The sequence below is a fragment of the Eumetopias jubatus genome, unplaced genomic scaffold (assembly GCF_037043125.1).
Source record: "Eumetopias jubatus isolate StellerSeaLion01/CBP00866 unplaced genomic scaffold, mEumJub1_p1.0 scaffold_13, whole genome shotgun sequence".
NCBI lineage: Eukaryota > Metazoa > Chordata > Mammalia > Carnivora > Otariidae > Eumetopias > Eumetopias jubatus.
The window spans coordinates 64,294,603-64,314,810 of NW_028274819.1; the positions used below are offsets into that span (position 1 = coordinate 64,294,603).

General features: G+C 37.1%; 1 protein-coding gene across 1 annotated transcript in view; it reads left to right on the plus strand.

Moving 5' to 3' along the window:
• Positions 1–20,208, plus strand: part of ANKRD42 (ankyrin repeat domain 42) — a gene marked incomplete at its 5' end in the record, with an annotated part of 88,208 nt that overhangs the window by 10,945 nt on the left and 57,055 nt on the right. The window contains 3 exons of the mRNA XM_028126800.2: positions 1,698–1,805; positions 4,613–4,732; positions 6,044–6,179. Of these exons, the coding sequence (XP_027982601.2) occupies positions 1,698–1,805; positions 4,613–4,732; positions 6,044–6,179 (364 nt within the window). The remainder of the gene's footprint in view (positions 1–1,697; positions 1,806–4,612; positions 4,733–6,043; positions 6,180–20,208) is intronic.

Below are 20,208 nucleotides of genomic sequence, written 5' to 3' on the forward strand. Positions count from 1 at the left end.
ACTTAGCCATTTCTGAAGTCTTACTGATTGATTAGTTGATTTTTTTTTTAAAGATTTTATTTATTTATTTGGGAGAGAGAGAGTGCACAAGTGGGGGGAGGGGCAGAGGGGAAAAAGAGAAACAGACTATCCACTGAGCAGGGACCCTGACTTGGGGCTCGATGCCAGGACCCTGAGATCATGACCTGAGCCAAAGGCAGACACTTAACCACCTGAGCCACGCAGGTGCCCCTGATCAGTTGACTTTTGCCAAAGATGCAAATGAAATCCAATAGAGAACAGATAGTGTTTTCATTAAATGGTACTGGCACAATGGGACAGTCATAAGTGAGATAATGATATATCTGGCACCTTATGTAAAAGTGTACTCAAAACAGATCATAAACAAATGGAACACTTAACCTTCTAAAACTTCTAGAAGAAAACATAAGAGAAAAATCTTTGCAAATCATATCTAGGAACTTGTAGCCAGAGCATATGAAACTCTAATAGTTCCATAGTAAGAAAACAAAAAACCCAATTAAAAAATGGGCAAATGACTTTGACACTTCAGGAGGACATGTGGATAGCAATTGAGCACATGAAAAGATGTCCAACATCATTAGCCATTAAGGAAATGCAAATTAAAAGCACAATCAGATGCCAATACACACCTATTAGAATGGCAAAACAAAAACAAAAAATGATACTACCAATATTGGCAAGAATATGGAGCAACTGCAACTCTTATACATTGCTATACTTACCTATGTTCCAGTAATCCTGCTTACATATTTACCCAGGAGAAATAGAAAACTTGTTACACGAATGTTTGCAGTGGTTTTATTTTCCTGTAACTGAACAGTGTTAGCATGTAGTAGTCTCTCCATAAATATTTGTTGATAAATGGATGACTTACTGTGATTAGTAGTGATGTTGAGCTTTTATTTAATCTTTGTATTTTATTGGCCACTGATCTCTGTGACAGTCCAATGATACCTAAATATTAAGCCTTTCAACACATGATACGGCTATGACTGATGTGACAGTATATCCCAATGATACAACCAATTCTTTAAAAAGAAACTTCTTGAAGATAGAACCTCCAAACTTGAACATACAAAGACAGTAACACTGTATGGGGCACAGACCTCTAGTACTGTATTCTATTGAGATTTACATTAATTAAAAAAGATATTAAATGAAGATGCATTTGACTCTCACCCCATTTTTTTATAAGCGACTTTTTTTCCTTTTTAGAGAGTATCGTCAGAATAACCGTGTTTGCTCTGATACAGAAGCATTTGGGCCCATTTAAAGATCTGTGGCAGAGGTTGCAAATTGGCAGCCTTTGAGTGAACTTGACTCACAGATGTGTTTTGTTTGGCTTATACAGTATGGGTGAAATATAAGATTTGGATCAGCATTTCACTTACAGTAACAACTGGCTGGGATTAAGTAGCAATTACGCCTTATGGACAATGAATGTGATCTCCAATTTGCCACAGCTTCCACTGTTCTGTTGACCCAATAATAAGGCTGAGTGGGGTTACCATATCATTGTTCTTGTGCTTTTGTTTTTCTTAAACCCCTCATTTACTTACAATGCTTCCCAGGCTGTGGTATTTCATGATGATAGACTAAATTTCAAAGATCTAAAGATGTTAAAAAACATCTGCTTTATCACTTGTTAATCACTGGTTATTTTCTTAATTTAGTGTCTTCATTGGCTCCTCTGGCATGGAGCTGATATCGCACAAGTAACTTTGAGAGGTTGGACAGCAGCTCACATAGCTGCAATCAGAGGTCAGGATGCTTGTATGCAGGTAATAATAACTTTGGCTACTTTAAAAAATCAATATATTTAATAACTTTAGCATAGTTTTGTTGGGCTGTTGCTTTTATTCTAATAATTTGACTCATAGATTTAGTTCTTTGTCCTAAACAAGTATTTATTGAATTCCATGACTCAGATATTTGGTACCAAATACAGCTTAAACAAATTGTGTAAGACTGGGGATCCTTTTATCTCTGACGTAATTGGCTATTGATGGGTTGTTTTAAAGGGATATCACGGACATGACCAGATTATCTCCTTAATAGTTTATCATGCCTAAAATTTCTTATTTAATGTATTTCCTGGCCAGAATTTCACATTAATATGTGCAGGATTTAGCTTCTTAGATTAACTAGATATAATCAATGTACTGAAATAGACTGGAATTTGGAGGAATACAAAATTGTATAAGCAAATAGTTCCTGCCTCTTAGAAGCCTGAGATTCTATTTGGAATGACAGGCTCTCTACCCAGTGAATTACAAAACAATACAAAGTATAGTCTATGATTAAGGCTCTAATGATTAGAAGGAGATAGAGAAATCATTAATGGAGGCAATAAAACTTCAACTAAGCTGAAAAGAACAGTTTGATTTCAGAAAGGTAAGGAGCAGTGAAAAATGATTATCATTTTTTATGTGTGATTACAGTTTCCCGTGCATCACTTCATTTAATACAACAATCTTATGAGTTCCCCTTTTTATAGATAAAGAATCAGATTCAGAGAGTTAAGTATGTTGCCTAAGTAAGTGACAAAACCAGGATTTGAACCTAGATTTTATTCTCTTAATCTCCATGTTGTAATTCTATGTGAGGTACTTGAATTGGAAAAATTAGGTGTGTTCAGGGGATAAACTATTATATGAGTTTGACTGAGTTGTAGATGTTTTGTTGTTGTATACTGTTATGAATTAAGTTTGGATAGCCAGGTATGTAAAATGTCTTAGAAGTAGAATAAAGATTCATTTGTATAAGAGAGTTTTTATATGTGTACTAATATATACTCTTACACATACATGTAACACACATACATACTTATGCATACATACACATGCACATGAACATTAACAGAGGAATGAAGTAATGAAAGCAGTATTTCAGGAAATTACTCTAACAAGATATATCTGGGATTACCTAGGATGAGGAGACAGTTTGGAGGCAAGGAGAGCAGTTAGAGACTTTTGGTGTCATCACTACCCCCAGAGGGAGAAATTAGGTGGTGGCAGTGGGAAAGAAAAAAAATGAAGACCTCTTGCAAAGCAGGAGTTGACAAAGTAGAGTGAAAATTTTAAAGTTTTGAGACAGAATGGCAGATAATGATGACACTACAGATAGGGAAATCTGAAAGGCAAGGGAGATATGGGAGCAAAAATGTCGAATTCAATTTGGCACATGTTGTTTAGGGGGCTTATAGGTCATTTCGGAGAAGAAGGTCCAGGCAGTTGAAAAGGGTGCTGAGACAAAGATTTCAGGAGTAATAAAGTATAGAGAAGAGAATAGAGTATTGAAGATTGAATGTTGAAGAATGTTACTAGTAGTGATAGTAGGAAGCAGAGAAACAAGTAAAGAATTCAGAGGACGAAGTCAGAGATAGGAGAGCCAGGATGCATTGGGCTGTACAAATGAGGGAAGAAGTGTTAGGCCGAGTGTCAGAGTTACAGGATGAAACTAAGGGAATGCCATTGGACTTGAGAGCTCACTCTAGGGTAAAGTTTGCTGTATTTCCATGCAGTGGTAGGGATGGCATCTTGTTTGCAGGTCAATTTGAAGTTGAGGCCTTAAGGTATTAATTTGAGAAGGAGGCAGTGAAAGAGAAAAAATAGTAACTTTAGGGGACATTCGGGTCAAATGAAGCTTTCCTTCCTCTAAGCATTAGATCAAACCATTCCCATGGCTCTGATTGTCCTTTTCTCCCTCAAAGGGATCTTTTCATTCTCAGAGATGTTGTGGTGTTTTTTGGTACTATACTGTGTAGTTGTTGAATTATCAAGGACTGCTTTATATAATTGATTATCATTGTCTCTACATATGTCCTAATTCTCTAAGTTGACATGTCTTCATAGTCCTTGTAGTGATTTTTAAAGTATAGTAAATACTCAGGGTATGATTTGTGATGATTATTGACTAGTTTGTTAATTAGGAAGACTATTCTTAAAGCTCTTGATATGAGTTATGATGGAGTCTTTTGCTAAGATACTGGTAAATACAGGCTGGTTAAAAAAGAAGGTCTGAGGGAGTAAAACTAAAAAATATTAACTAACAATTCTTTTAAACAGATTACTCGGTATATTATATAGAGGGGTGTGCTGTGTTTATGATATAATCCTTATATAGAAACTAGGCCTATTGTAAATTCAGATGGAATCTCCTCAGATGAAGTTAGAAATTTGATTCGGAGCTAGAACTAGTTACTTTAATAACAAAATCCTCCTACAGTATATTCAAAACCCAGTTAATAAAAGATTCTGCTTTTGAAATAGTGAGTTTACTTCTCAGTTTATTAGCTTAGCATTAAAGTATTTAACTTAGTGATTATTAATCTCTGTTTCTGAAAACTGTGCCTTATAAATTGTATGTACATGCATGAAATCAGGTATTATAAATATCTCCTAGGCAAGGTTAAAAAGGATCTCAAGCATTTTCTTAGGATTAGCTAAGAATTTCTCGTACTTTGTTTGTGGCACATATAAGAACTTATATAATGTAGCTATAGGTTGATAAACTGCTTGCCTATTACACATCTGCATTTATGATTTAACATATTTATGTACACTCACTGTTATTTCTCTATTTTTAGGCTCTCATAATCAATGGGGCAAATCTGACAGCTCAAGATGATCGTGGATGCACTCCTTTACACCTTGCTGCAACACATGGACATTCTTTCACTTTACAAATAATGCTCCGAAGTGGAGTGGTGAGAGATTCCTGTTAATATGTGAGAATGTGTAATCGTATAGATGGACTAGCATTTGGTAGCCTAGTTACCTCTCCCTGACTTTTTAAATCCCTTTTATGACTTTGCGGAAGTAATTTGATCGCTCTCTTTAGCTTTTCTGTCTTTAAACATAGGAGCATAATTTAGATAAAGCTTCAGAAAAACCCCAGTTTAGCAGTACAAAGTATTTCAGAGGCTGCGGGTTCTTCATGTCAGTTCAGAGTTTAACTGGGAAGATTCTGAAGCTTCCAAACACATCTCAACCAGTGATTGTAAATCTTTCTGAATTTCTGTGTTTACCTATTTGTTTTGTAACTTATTTCATACACTAATTTAGAAAGTGATTTTTATCTTCAGAAATTTCATTCATTGTGATATTTATTTTCAATATTACACAGTGGTTGTAAAAAAATAACTTATAAGAAAAGAACTACCTTTATTGAAGACATTATGGTAAGAGTTGGTGTTTCTGTAGTTAGAGAAATAGTGAAGGGCCTATTAGGTATTTTTTTAATTAACTCTTTATGCTTTCAAGGATAGGATTGGATCATTTGAATCCATCCCTTTCATTTTATTGGTCAGAAGCCTGTGATCAGTAAAATGACTAGTTAAGTTCCCTTTTTGTGTGTGTGTATGTGTGTGTGTGAAGATTTATTTATTTATTTTAAAAGATTTATTTATTTTTGTTAGAGAGAGAGCATGAGTGGGAGGGGCAGAGGGAGAGGCAGTGGGAATCCCAAGCAGACTCTTTGCTGGTCACGCAGCCGCGCCTGCGCCTTGATCCCACAACCATGAGCTCACGACCTGAGCCAAAACCAAGAGTCAGATGCTCAATGGACTAAGGCACCCCATGACTTATTTATTAATTTGAGAGAGGGAGGGGCGGGGCATGGTGGAAAGGGAGAGAGAACCCCAAGCAGACTCTGTGCTGAGTGTGGAGCCCAACTTGGCCAGATCCCATGACCTGAGACCATGACCTGAGCTGAAACCAAGAGTCAGGCACTCAACTGATGCACCACCCAGGCACCCCTAGTTAAGTTCCTTTTTAAAAACTATTTTTATGGATCAAGTTACATTCTTTTTAAAAAGACTATTTTATAAAATTTTATTAGTGCCTTATTAACTCATATGTTTAAATCAGTGGTAGTAGTAAATTTTTCTACTACATTTATTGTTTGCCTTATATTTTTAAGAACAGCCTCCAATTTTCATTTGCAGAATTAAGCTGCTAGACTTACTGTTTCTCCTACAAATGGAAAGAAACTAAGTTCTTGTGAATGTTACCTCTAGGATCCCAGTGTGACTGATAAGAGAGAATGGAAGCCTGTGCACTATGCAGCTTTTCATGGGCGACTTGGCTGTTTACAGCTTCTCGTTAAATGGGGATGTGGAATAGAAGATGTGGACTACAATGGAAACCTTCCAGGTATTCACAAAAGCAAATGTTTTGGTTTTTCGTTAATGTAAACTTTTAAATGATTGATTGTGTTTATGAAATTTAAACTGTCATCATTCTAACAGTCCTTCAGAAAACTAATTTTTTACTCTTGCACCTATGTTATGTACCTTTCATATGACTTTCTTTCTGGAGCCATATCAGCAAAAGAGAAATTGGCAAAATTGAACTTGGATTTACTCTTCCCACCAGCTATTTCCTTCATCTGCTGTCTAGTTTATTATTTTTTAACTTCATACAGCTCCACCTCCCAGATTGCTATTTATAAAAAATAGTATAAATAATGGACACTAGCGTATTTGAGTTAATTTGCTAACTGCAGTTGGCTAGTCTGCAATTAGCTGGCCAGTTGAGACCTATACTCTAAACACCCTGTCTTCTTCCAAGAGGTGCTGTAGAAATGCAGAAGAGGGATAGATCATAGAGTGGAGTGAGGATTACTAAAAATAATACTTGAATTACCTCTTAAAAGAACCTTAAGTAGCAAACAAATGAAGCGAAGTCCAGACAGAATGATATGAACAGGTTTAATCAAATCACTCTGTTGCTTAAAAACTTCCTAGATTGCTGGGCTCCTGGGTTGCTCAGTCGTTAAGTGTCTGCCTTTGGCTCAGGTCATGATCCCGGGGTCCTGGGATCGAGCCCCACATCGGGCTCCCTGCTCGGCAGGAAGCCTGCTTCTCCCTCTCTCACTCCCCCTGCTTGTGTTCCGTCTCTCGCTGTGTCTCTCTCTCTCTGTCAAATAAATAAATAAAATCTTAAAAAAAACAAAAACAAAAAAACTTCCTAGATTGCTGAGGAGCTCTGATTTCTTAGCTTGGCATGCTGTACCTTCCTAATTTGACTCTTACCGCCTCCTTGGCCTCATCTTCCATCCCTTTACACTGCTGTCTGGGATTGTTTTGCTTCTTTCTGAAGTACATCCTTTAGTGTTCATATAGTAAAGATGTGTTGGTATGAATTCTTAATTTTTGTATATCTGGAGATTACTGTTTTGCTCTTATTATTTTTTAAAATAAATTTTTAAAAGTATAACTATTGAAGAAAAGTGCTCATTTCCAATGCACAGCTCATTGAATTTTCACAAATGAGTACTTTTCTGTAATCATTAGCCGGATCAAGAAATAGAATAGTCTCTTCGTGTCCTCTTTCTGGTTACCAAGAGTTTCCAAAGTTACTCACCTTGACTCCCAATATAAAAATTAGTATTTTTTTTCTTTCTGAATTCTATGGGATAAAATAATACACTCGTATTCTTTTGTGTCTGACCTGATTTTCCAGTGGTTGTTATGAATTTATACACCCACGAGCAGTATTTAAGTCTTTCAGTTGCTCCACTTTCTCATTAATACTTGGTATTATTAGTTTTTTTTTTTTTTTTTTTTTTTAGTTTTCGTCATTCTTTTGGGTGTAATACTTCATTGTGGTTTTAATTTACATTTTCTTTGATTAAAGATGTAGAACATCGTTTTTTTTTTCTGAAAGTTTGGACCTCTCTCTCTCTCTTTTTTTTAAAGATTTTATTTACTTATTTGACAGAGAGAGAGAGAGAGTGAGAGAGGGAACACAGCAGGGGAAGTGGGAAAGGGAGAAGCAGGCTTCCTGCCGAGCAGGGAGCCCAATGCGGGGCTCGATCCCAGGTCCCTGGGATCATGACCTGAGCCGAAGGCAGTTGCTTAACCAACTGAGCCACCCACGCGCCCCTCTTTTTTGTTTTTAATTGAAGTATGGTTGACATACATGCTATATTAGTTTCAGGTGTACAACATATTGATTTGACAATTCTATATATTACTCAGTGTTTACCTTGATAAGTATATTATCATCTATCACCATATATATTCCCTATGTTGTACTTTTAATTTCCATGACTTATTTATTTTGTAGCTGGAAGTTTGTATCTCTTAATCTCCTTTACCTATTTCTCCCAGCCCTTCAACCCATCTCCCTTCTGGCAACCACCAGATTATTCTCTGTATTTATGAATCTGTCTTTTTTTGTTGTTGTTGTTTTTTAGATTTCACACATAAGTGACATCATATGGTATTTGTCTTGTGTCTGACTGATACCACTTAGCAAAATACTCTCTCTTCCATCCATGTTGTTGAAAATGGCAAGATCTCATTCTTTTTTATGGCTGAATAATATTCCACTGTATATATATATATCTCTCTATAAGTATCTTCTTCTTTATCCATTCATCTATCTGTGGACACTTAGATTGTTTCCTTATCTTGGCTATTGTAAATAAGGCTGCAGTGCATATATTTTTTTGAATTAGTGTTTTCTTTCTCTTTTTTTAATTTAAAGATTTTATTTATTTATTTGACAGAGAGAGACACAGCGAGAGAGGGAACACAAGCAGGGGGAGTGGGAGAGGAAGAAGCAGGCTTCCCGCTGAGCAGGGAGCCTGATGTGGGGCTCGATCCCAGGACCCTGGAATCATGACCTGAGCCAAAGGCAGATGCTTAACGACTGAGCCACCCAGGCGCCCTGAATTAGTGTTTTCATTTTCTCTGGGTAAATACCCAGTAGTGGAATTATTGGATCATATGATATTTCTATTTTTCATTTTTTGAGGTTCCTCAAAAAAAGAAAAAGAAAAAGAAAAATAACCCCTCTTTTCCATAGTAGTTGCACCAATTTACATTTGCACTAACAGTACATGAGAGGTCCCTTTTCTTCACATCCTCTCCAAAACTTATTTCTTTTTCTTTTTGATGCCAGCCATTTTGACTTGTGTGAAGTGATATCTCATTGTGGTTTTGATTTACATTTCTCTGATGATGAGCGATGTTGAGCATCTTATCATGTGTCTGTTGACCATCTGTACATCTGCTTTGGAAAATGTCTATTCAGATCCTCTGCCCATTTTTAATAAAATTATTTGTGTTTTTAGTGTTGAGTTATATAAGTTCTTTATATATTTTGGTTGTTAAGCCCTTATTGGATATCATTTGCAGATATCCTTGTCCATTCAGTAGGTTGCTTTTTTGTTTTGTTGATATTTCCTTTGCTGTGCAAAAGCTTTTTATTTTGGTATAGTTCCAGTATTTTTGCTTTTAGGTTTTTGTTTTGTTTTGCCTGAGGAGATAATATCCTTAAAGATGTTGCTAAGGCCCATGTTGAAGAGATTACTGACTGTGTTTTCTTTTAGGAGTTTTATGATTTCAGGTCTCACATTCAGTTCTTTAATCCATTTTGAGTTTATTTTTGTGTGTATGGTGTAAGAAAGTGTTCTAGTTAAATCCTTTTGCATGTAGCTGTCCAGTTTTTTCAGTGCCATTTATTGAAGAGATTGTCTTTTCCCCATTGTATATTCTTGCCTCCTTTGTCGTGGATTAGTTGACAATGTAATTGTGGATTTATTTCTGGGCTCTGTATTATGTTCCATTGATCTATGTGTCTGGTACCATGTTGTTTTTATTGCTGTAGCTTTGTAGTTATTCTTGAAACCTGGGATTATGATACCTCTAGCTTTGTTCTTGTTTCTCAAGATTACTTCAGCTATTTGGTTTTTTTTTTTGTCGTTCCATTTAAATTTTAGGATTATTTGCTCTAGTTTTGTGAAAAATACTGTTGGTATTTTGATGGGGATTGCATTGAGTCTGTAGATTGCTTTGGAGAGTATAAACATTTTATCAATATTGATTTTTCCAATCCATGAGCCTGGTATATTTTTGCATTTGTATCATCTTCAGTTTCTTTCACTGTCATCTTCTTTCTCTATCATCTTTTTACCTCCTCGGTTAAATTTACTCCTAGGTATTTTATTCTTTTTGGTGCAATTATTGGTGAAATTGTTTTCTTAATTTCTCTTTCTGCTGCTTCATTATTGGTGTATAGAAGTGCAATTGATTACTGTATATTAATTTTGTATCCTGCAACTTTACTAACTTCATTTATTACTTCTGATAGTTTTTTGGTGGAGTCTTTAGGGTTTTTTATGTATAGTATCATGTCATCTGCAAATAGTGACAATTTTCCTTCTTCCTTACTGATTTAGATGCCTTTTATTTTTCTTGTCTGATTGCTGTGGCTAGGGCTTTGAGTACTATGTTGAATTAAAGTGGTGAGAGTGGACATCTTTGTTTTGTTTCTGATCTAGAGGAAAGGGCTTTTAGGGGGCGCCTGGGTGGCTCAGTTGGTTGAGCATCTGCCTTTGGCTTAGGTCATGATCCCGGGATCCTGGGGTTGGGCCCTGCATTGGGCTCCCTGCTGAGCAGGGGGCCTGCTTCTCCCTCTCCCTCTGCCTGCCACTCCCCCTGCTTGCATGTATGTGCTCTCTCTCTCTCAAATAAATAAATAAATAAAATCTTAAAAAAAAATAGAAAGGCTCTTAGTTTTTCAGCATTGAGTATGATGTTGGCTGTGGGTTTGTCATATATGGCTATTATGTTGAGAAATGTTTCCTCTCCACCCACTTTGTTGAGAGTTTGTATCATGAACAGATGTTGTGTTTTGTCAGATGCTTTTTCTGTATCTAGTGAGATGACCTAAATGTTTTTATCCTCCCTCCTGTTAATGTGATGTTTCACATTGATGGGTTTGTGAATATTGAACCATCCTTCCTCCCTGGAATAAATCCCATTTTATTGTGTTGAGTGAGCTTTTCTTTTTTTTTTTTTTTTAACTTAATTTAATTTTATTATGTTATGTTAGTCTACTATACAATAAATCATTAGTTTTTGATGTAGTTATCCACGATTCATTGTTTTCATATAACACCCAGTGCTCCATGCAGTACGTGCCCTCCAATTTTTTTTCTTTAAATTTTTTTATTGTTACGTTAATCACCATACATTACATCATTAGTTTTTGATGTAGTGTTCCATGATTCATTGTTTGTGCATAACACCCAGTGCTCCACACAGAACGTGCCCTCTTTAATACCCATCACCAGGCTAACCCATCCCCCCCACTCCCCTCCCCTCTAGAACCCTCAGTGTGTTTTTTACATGCCCTCCTCAATACCCATCATCAGGCTAACCCATCCCCCCACCTCCCTCCCCTCTAAAACCCTCAATTTGTCTCCCAGAGTCCATAGTCTCTTATGGTTCGTCTCTCTCTGATTTCCCCTCCTTCATTTTTCCCTTCCTTCTCCTAATGTCCTCCATGCTATTCCTTATGTTCCACAAATAAGTGAAACCATATGATGATTGACTTTCTCTGCTTGACTTATTTCACTTAGCATAATCTCTTCCAGTCCCATCCATGTTGATGTAAAAGTTAGGTATTCATCCTTTCTGATGGCTGAATAATATTCCATTGTATATATGGATCTTCTTTATCCATTCGTCTGTTGAAGGGCATCTCGGCTCTTTCCACAGTTTGGCTATTGCGGACATTGCCGCTATGAACATTGGGGTGCATATGGCCCTTCTTTTCACTACATCTGTGTCTTTGGGGTACATACCCAGGAGTGCAATTACTGGGTCATAGGGTAGCTCTATTTTAAATTTTTTGAGGAGACTTCACACTGTTTTCCAAAGTGGCTGTACCAACTTGCATTCCCACCAACAGTGTAAGAGGGTTCCCCTTTCTCCACAACCTGTCCAACATTTGTTGTTTCTTGCCTTGTCAATTTTAGCCATTCTAAGTGGTGTAAGGTGGTATCTCAATGTGGTTTTGATTTGAATTTCCCTGATGGCTAATGATGATGAACATTTTTTTCATGTGTCTTAGCCATTTGTATGTCTTCTTTGGAGAAGTGTCTGTTCATGTCTTCTGCCCATTTTTGGACTTGATTATTTGTTTTTTTGGGTGTTGAGTTTGAGAAGTTCTTTATAGATCTTGGATACCAGCCCGTTATCTGTAGTGTCATTTGCAAATATCTCCTCCCATTCTGTGGGTTGCCTCTTTGTTTTGTTGACTGTTTCCTTTGCTGTGCAGAAGCTTTTTATCTTGACGAAGTCCCAAAAGTTCATTTTTGCTTTTGTTTCACTAGCCTTTGGAGATGTATCTTGAAAGAAGTTGCTGTGGCCGATGTCAAAGAGGTCACTGCCTATGTTCTCCACTAGGATTTTGATGGATTCCTGTCTCACATTGAGGTCTTTCATCCATTTTGAGTTTATCTTTGTGTATGGTGTTAGAGAATGGTCAAATTTCATTCTTCTGCATGTGGCTGTCCAATTTTCCCAGCACCATTTATTGAAGGGACTGTCTTTTTTTCCATTGCATATTTTTTCCTGTTTTGTTGAAGATTATTTGACCATAGAGTTGAGGGTCCATATCTGGGCTCTCTATTCTGTTCCATTGGTCTATATGTCTGTTTTTGTGCCAGTACCATGCTGTCTTGGTGATCACTGCTTTGTAATTAGGCTTGAAATTCGACAACGTGATGCCCCCAGCTTTTTCTTTTTCAACATTTCCTTGGTGATTCGGCGTCTTTTCTGATTCCATACAAATTTTAGGATTGTTTGTTCCAGCACTTTGAAAAATGTCATTGGAATTTTGATCAGGATGGCATTGAAGGTATAGATTGCTCTGGGTAGCATAGACATTTTAACAATGTTTATTCTTCCAATCCATGAGCATGGAATGTGTTTCCATCTTTTTGTGTCTTCTTCAGTTTCTTTCATGAGTGTTCTGTAGTTCCTAGAGTAGAGATCCTTTACCTCTTTGGTTAAGTTTATTCTGAGGTATCTTATGGTTTTTGGTGCTATTGTAAATAGAATCGTTTCTCTAATTTCTCTTTCTACAGTTGCATTTTTAGTATATAAGAAAGCGACTGATTTCTGTGCATTGATTTTGTATCCTGCCACATTACTGAACTGCTGTATGAGTTCTAGTAATTTGGGGGTGGAGTCTTTTGGATTTTCCACATAAAGTATCATGTCATCTGTGAAGAGAGAGAGTTTTACTTCTTCTTTGCCAATTTGAATACCTTTTATTTCTTTTTGTTATCTGATTGCTGTTGCCAGGAGTTCTAGTACTATGTTGAACAATAGTGGCAAGAGTGGGCATCCTTGACGTGTTCCTGATCTTAAGGGAAAGGCTCTCAGCCCATCCCCATTGAGGATGATATTCACTGTGGGTTTTTCATAGATGGATTTTATGAACTTGAGGAATGTTCCCTCTATCCCTATACTCTGAAGAGTTTTAATTAGGAAAGGATGCTGTATTTTGTCAAATGCTTTTTCTGCATCAGTTGAGAGGACCATATGGTTCTTCTTTCTCTTATTAATGTGTTCTATCACATTGATTGATTTGCGAATGTTGAACCATCCTTGCGTCCCGGGGATAAATCCTACTTGGTCGTGGTGGGTGATCCTTTTAATGTATTGTTGGATCCTATTAGCTAGGATTTTGTTGAGAATTTTGGAATCCATATTCATCAGGGATATCAGTCTGAAATTCTCCTTTTTGATGGGGTCTTTGCCTGGTGTGGGGATTAAGGTAATGCTGACTTCATAGAATGAGTCTGGAAGTTTTCCTTCTGTTTCTATTTTTTGAAACAGCTTCAGAGGAATAGATATTATTTCTTCTTTGAAAGTTTGGTAGAATTCCCCAGGGAATCCATCAGGCCCTGGACTCTTGTTTTTTGGGAGGTTTTTGATCACTGCTTCCATCTCATTACTGGTTATTGGCCTATTCAGGTTGTCAATTTCTTCCTATTTCAGTCTTGGCAGTTTATAGGTTTCTGGAAGGCATCCATTTCTTCCAGGTTGATTAATTTATTGCCATATATTTGTTGATAATAATTTCTAATAATTGTTTCTATTTCCTTGGTGTTAGTCGTGATCTCTCCCCTTTCATTCATAATTTTATTAATTTGGGTCCTTTCTTCTTTCTTTTGGATAAGTCTGGCCATTGGTTTATCGATCCTATTCATTCTTTCAACGAACCAGCTTCTAGTTTTGTTGATCTGATCTGTGTTTCTGGTTTCTAATTCATTGATCTCTGCTCTAATCTTAACTATTTCTCTTCTAATGTGTGGCTTAGGCATCGTTTGTTGCTTTTTCTCTAGTTCTTTAAGGTGTAAAGTTAGTTGGTGAATTCAGGATTTTTTTTTTTTTTTGAGTGAGGCTTGGATGGCTATGTATTTTCCCCTTAAGACCACCTTTGCAGTATCCCATAGGTTTTGGACCGATGTGTTTTTGTTCTCGTTGGTTTCCATGAATTGCTTAGGTTCTTCTTTGATTTCCTGGTTGACCCAAACATTCTTGAGCAGAGTGGTCTTTAGCTTCCAAGTGTTTGAATTTCTTCCAAATTTTTTCTTGTGATTGAGTTCCAGTTTTAAAGCATTATGGTCTGAGAATATGTAGGGAATAATCACAGTCTTTTGGTATTGGTTGAGACCTGATTTGTGACCCAGTATGTGGTCTGTTCTGGAGAAAGTTCCATGTGTGCTCGAGAAGAATGAGTATTCTGTTGTTTTAGGGTGGAATGTTCTGTATATATCTATGAGGTCCATCTGGTCCAGTGTGTCATTCAAAGCACTTGTTTCTTTGTTGATTTTCTGCTTAGATGATCTGTCTATTGCTGAGAGTGGAGTATTGAGGTCTCCTACAGTTAAGGTATTGTTATTTTGGTTAACAGTTGGCTGATGTAAATGGCTGCTCCCATGTTGGGGGTGTAGATATTTACAATTGTTAGATCTTCTTGTTGGCTAGACCCTTTAAGAACGATATAGTGCCCTTCTGTGTCTCTAACTACAGTCTTTAGCTTAAAATCTAGTTTGTCTGATATGAGAATTGCTACCCCAGCTTTCTTTTGAGGTCCGTTGGCATGGAAGATGGATCTCCATCCCTTCACCTTCAGTCTGGATGTATCTTTAGGTTCAGTATGAGTCTCTTATAGACAGCATAGAGATGGGTCCTGTCTTTTTATCCAATCTGCAACCCTGTGCCGTTTTATGGGAGCATTTAGGCCATTCTCGTTGAGAGTGATTATTGAAAGATATGAATTAATTGTCATCATGTTGCCTGTGAATACCTTGTTTCTATAGACTGTCTCTGTAATTTCTGTTCTATATCACTCTTGGGGTCTTTCTCCTTTTTAGAATCCCCCTTAATATTTCTTGCAGGACTGGTTTAGTGGTCACATATTCTTTCAGTTTCTGCCGGTCTTGGAAGCTCTGAATCTCTCCATCCATTCTAAATGACAGCCTTGCCGGATAACGTATTCTTGGCTGCATGTTCTTCTCATTTAGTACCCTGAATATGTCTTGCCAGCCCTTTCTGGCTTGCCAGGTCTCTGCGGATAGGTCTGACGTTATTCTGATGTTCCTCCCTCTGAATGTAAGGAATCTCTTTCCCCTAACTGCCCGTAAGATGGTTTCCTTGGTTCTAAGATTTGCGAGTTTTACTATTACCTGGCAAGGCGTTGACCTGTTTTCCTTGATCTTGGAAGGGGTCCTCTCTGCCTCTAGAACATGAATGTCTGTTTCATTCCCCAGATTTGGGAAGTTCTCAGCTACGATTTGCTCAAATATATCTTCTAGTCCTTTCTCTCTCTCCATCCCCTCAGGTATCCCAATAATTCTGGCATTGGAACGTTTCATGGTGTCACTTATTTCTCTGATTCTATTTTAATGGATTTTGAGTTGTTTTTCCCTGGCCTCCTCTTTTTCATCAATTTGTCTTCTGGATCACTAATTCGTTCTTCTGCCTTGCTAACCCTAGCTGTTAGATTATCTGGATTAGATTGAATTTCATTGATAGCATTTTTAAGTTCTGACAGTTCAGTTTTCATTTCTGCCCTTAGAGACTCTATGTTGCCATTAATTGATTTCTCCATTCTAGCTATTGTGAAAATTGCTACCCTGAATTCCATTTCTGACATCTTGGTTATATCTGTATCCATTTGTAAATCTGTGGCAGAAGTCACAGTCTCTGAGTCTTTCCTATTTTGGGGATTCCTCCTCCTAGTCATTCTGTTGAAGGGTGTTTGATGGAAGGTACAGAGTCCAAATTATTGACCACAACCGAACCAAGATGCACCTGTTTTATAGGGACCTTAGGGTTGCCGGCCTCTTGTTCTCCCAGCCTGTCTTCTCAGGGAGGGGCCTGTCACACTGTTACTCAGGCAAACCTGTTTGGGCAGATTTGCCCTGCCCCCTGTGGGGAGGGGATGGGCTCAGTGAAAACCAGTTTTGGGGGCTTTTGTTCTCTGGCGGCTTTCCCTGGCGGTTTTCCGTGTCTCTTCTGAGAGAGCAGAAGAGATCGTTTCCAACCCTCTACCTCAGAGCAAAGAGATTGCAGTCTGTTCTTCAGTGAGCTCTCCAGGCCACACTATCTCCATTTCTTTCTGTGCTGCTATAAACTGCTGCGTCCTGGGTTGTGTGCCCCTCAGCAGGGCTCCCAGTCTTTGCCTCCAGGTTGGGGCATGTCTCTGTCCTTTGTGCTTCTAAAACTGCCAGCCGCCCCCAGTTCTCATTCGTGGCCCCCATGCTCCAGGTTTCAGTCCAGGGAGCTGCCCTAAGGTCCTTTCCCTGTCGCTACCAGTCTGTGAGTCTGTGCCCCATCCCCAGCGGGGGAGGATTTTGCGCTCCTGTGTTATATCACCTTCCCCGCACCAGCGCTTATGGCAGCTCCCTCCCCCTTCCGTTTATCTGCCGATATCTGCTGGCGGAGTCATGGCTTCCCGCTTCATACCTCGAAATGAACCGCCTGCAATATTCTGTTTGTAGAGATCCAGATCTATCTTCTTACATCTCAGGCTGATTTCGTGGGTGTTCAGAGTGGTCTGGTAGATATCCAGCTCAATTCCAGGGACCAGTTGGAATAGGGTCCGCTACTCCTCTGCCATCTTTTCCTACATGAGTGAACTTTTCAATGAATTGTTGAATTCAGTTTGCTAATATTTTGTTGAGAATTTTTGTGTCTATGTTTATCAGAGATATGGGTCTGTAGTTTTTTTTTTTTTTTTTTTTTGTAGTGTCTTTGTTTTTGGTATCAGGATAATGCTGGCCTCCAAGAATAAATTTGGAGGTTTTCCTTCCTCTCCTATTTTCTGGAATATTTTGAGGACAATAGGTGTTAACTCTTCCTTAAATCTTTGGTAGAATTTTCTTGTAAATCCATCTGATCCTGGACATTTGTTTTTGGGAGTTTTTTGATTACCAGTTCAATTTTTCCTAGTAAATAGTGTGTTCAAATTTTTTTATTTCTTCCTGATTCAGTTTTGGAAGATTTTATATTTCTAGGCATTTATCTTTTTTTTTCCTGGGTTCTCCAATTGGTTGACATATGATTTTTTTCATAGTCTCTTATAATTCTTTGTATATGTGGTGACAGTTGTTACTTTTCTTATATCATTTTTTTAAAGATTTTTAAAAAATTTTTAAGTAATCTCTACACTGAATGTAGGGCTCAAACTCATAACCCCGAGATCAAGAGTTATGTGCTCTACCAACTGAGCTAGCCAGGTGCCCCTTTCCCATTTCATTTCTGATTTTATTTATTTAAGTTCTCTCTCTTTTTTCTTGATGAGTGTGGTTAAAGCTTATCAGTTTTGTTTTGTTTATTCAAAGAGCCAGATCTTGGTTTCATTAATCTTTTTTATTATTATAATTGTTATTTTTTAGTCTCTCTTTCATTCATTTCCTCTTTGATCTTTATTATTTCCTTCCTTCTACAACTTGGGCTTTGTTTTTCTTTTTTTAGTTCCTTTAGGTGTAAGGTTATATTGTTTACTTGAGATTTTTCTTGTTTCTTGAGGTAGGCCTGTATCATTATAAAGTTTCCTCTTAGAACTGCTTTTGCTGCATCCCAAAGATTTTGGACCATTATGTTTCCATTTTCTTTTGTCTTCATGTGTATTATAATTTCCTCTTTGATTTCTTTGTTGACCCGTTGATTGTTTAATAGCATATTGTTTAGCCTCCAGATGTTTGTGTTGTTTTCTGTTTTTTTTTTCTTGTGCTTGATTTCTAGCTTTATGCTTTTGTAGTTGGAAAAGATGCTTGATATGATTTCGTCCTCTTAAATTTATTGGGATTTGTAGCCAAATGTGATCTGTCCTGGAGAATGTTTCATGGCACTTGAAATCAATGAGTATTCTGCTGTTTTGAGGTGGAGTATTCTGTATGTGATCTGTTAAGTCCATCTGGTCTAATCTGTTGTTCAAAGCCACTATTTTTTTTTTGATTTTAATCCTGGATGATCTATCTATTGATTTAAGTGAGGTTTTAAAGTCCTCTACAATTATTTTATTACTATCAATTTCTCCCTTTATGTCTTTTCCTATATGCTTTATGTATTTAGATGCTCTAATATTGGGTGCATAGATATTTACAGTTAGATTCTCTTATTGCACAATTGGTTATCATTTTCTAATGTCCTTGTTTATCATATGGTCTTTGTTTTAAAGTCTATTTTGTCTGATATAAGTATTTCTACTGCAGCTTTTTCCTCCCACTTTCATTTGTGTGTGAAATAACTTTTACCAACCCTTCCTTTCAGTCCATATGTGTTTTTAGGTCTGAAATGAGTTTCTTATAGTCAGCATATAGATGGGTCTTGTTTTTTTGCCCATTCACTCACCCTATGTCTTTTGATTGGAGTATTTAATAGTTTACTTACATTTAAAATAATTATTGATCAGTATTATAGAACATCATTTCATATATTTAATGGCCATCTTGTTATTTCCTTTCTTTTTTTAAAAAAATGTTTACGGGTGCCTGGGTGGCTCAGTTGGTTAAGCGACTGCCTTTGGCTCAGGTCATGATCCTGGAGTCCCAGGATTGAGGCCCACATCAGGCTCCCTGCTCAGCAGGGAGTCTGCTTCTCCCTCTGACCCTCTTCCCTCTCGTGCTCTCTATCTCTCATTCTCTCTCTCTAAGTAAATAAAATCTTTAAAAAAATAAAATAAAAAAATGTTTACTATTCTTTTTCTTATTTTAAAAATATGTTTATTTTTAAGTAATCTCTATACCCAATGTGGGGCTTGAACTCGCAACCCTGAGATCAAGAGTTGCATGCTCTCCTGACAGCCAGCCACGTGCCCCTGGTTATTTTCTTTTTATGGTACCAGTTCAAATATTTTGCCTATTTTTTATTGAGTTTTTCTCTCTTTTTAAAAATTAATTGTAGGGGTTCTTTATGTAGTCTAGATACAAGCTCTCTGTCACTTATATGTGTTGCAAATATCTTTTTTATTTAAAAATTTTTTCCATTCTATGGCTTGCCTTTTCATTCTTTTCAGATTTCTTTTGAAGATAGTTTTAACTGCAATGTAGTCAAGTTTAATAAGGTCTTCCTTTATGGTTAGTCCTTTCTGCATCCTGTTAAAAAAGTCTTTCCCTACTCTTTGATCATGAAGACATTCTTTTATATTATCTTCTAGAAATTTTATTATTTTACTTTAACATTTAGGTTTCCAGCCCACCTGGCACTAACTTTTTTGTAATACAAGGTAGGGGGCAATTTTGTTTTTATTTGGTTCTTTATTAAATATGCCTGATCATTTTTAAAAGTCTTTCTGCTTGCTCATAAAAAAAATCGACTTTTATTTCTTTAAGCACATATAATTTTTTATGACCATATATAGTATATTTTTTAATTATACGTATAATATAGAGGTTAAGAATGTGGCTTCAGTACTAGACTACTTGTGTTCAAATCTCTATCTTAAATTACTAATTCAACATTTATTTACTGAGCATCTACTACGTGTCATTCCCTCTTCTAGGTGCTAGGGCTGTCACACCAAATAAAACAGACAAAAGTCCCTGCCTTCATGTGGTGGTGGTGGTGGGGACACAGACAATAATCAAAAGAATATAAATTACAGGGTTATATGTGTGCATAAAATCAGAGAAGGGAGTAGAATGTTAGAGGATGAAGTTTAAAATATGGTGGTCAGGGAAGCCTTCAAGGAGGAGGTGATCACTGGGTAAAGACCTGAAGCAGTTGAGGGAGCAGGTCTTGTGACCATCATGGGGAAAGGGTATTTCAGAAAGAGGTAACAGCCAGTGAAAGCTCCTGAGCCAGGAGTGTATTTGAAAGCAGGTAGTAACAGTGAGTAAGTATGGTTAGAATAGAAGTGAGAG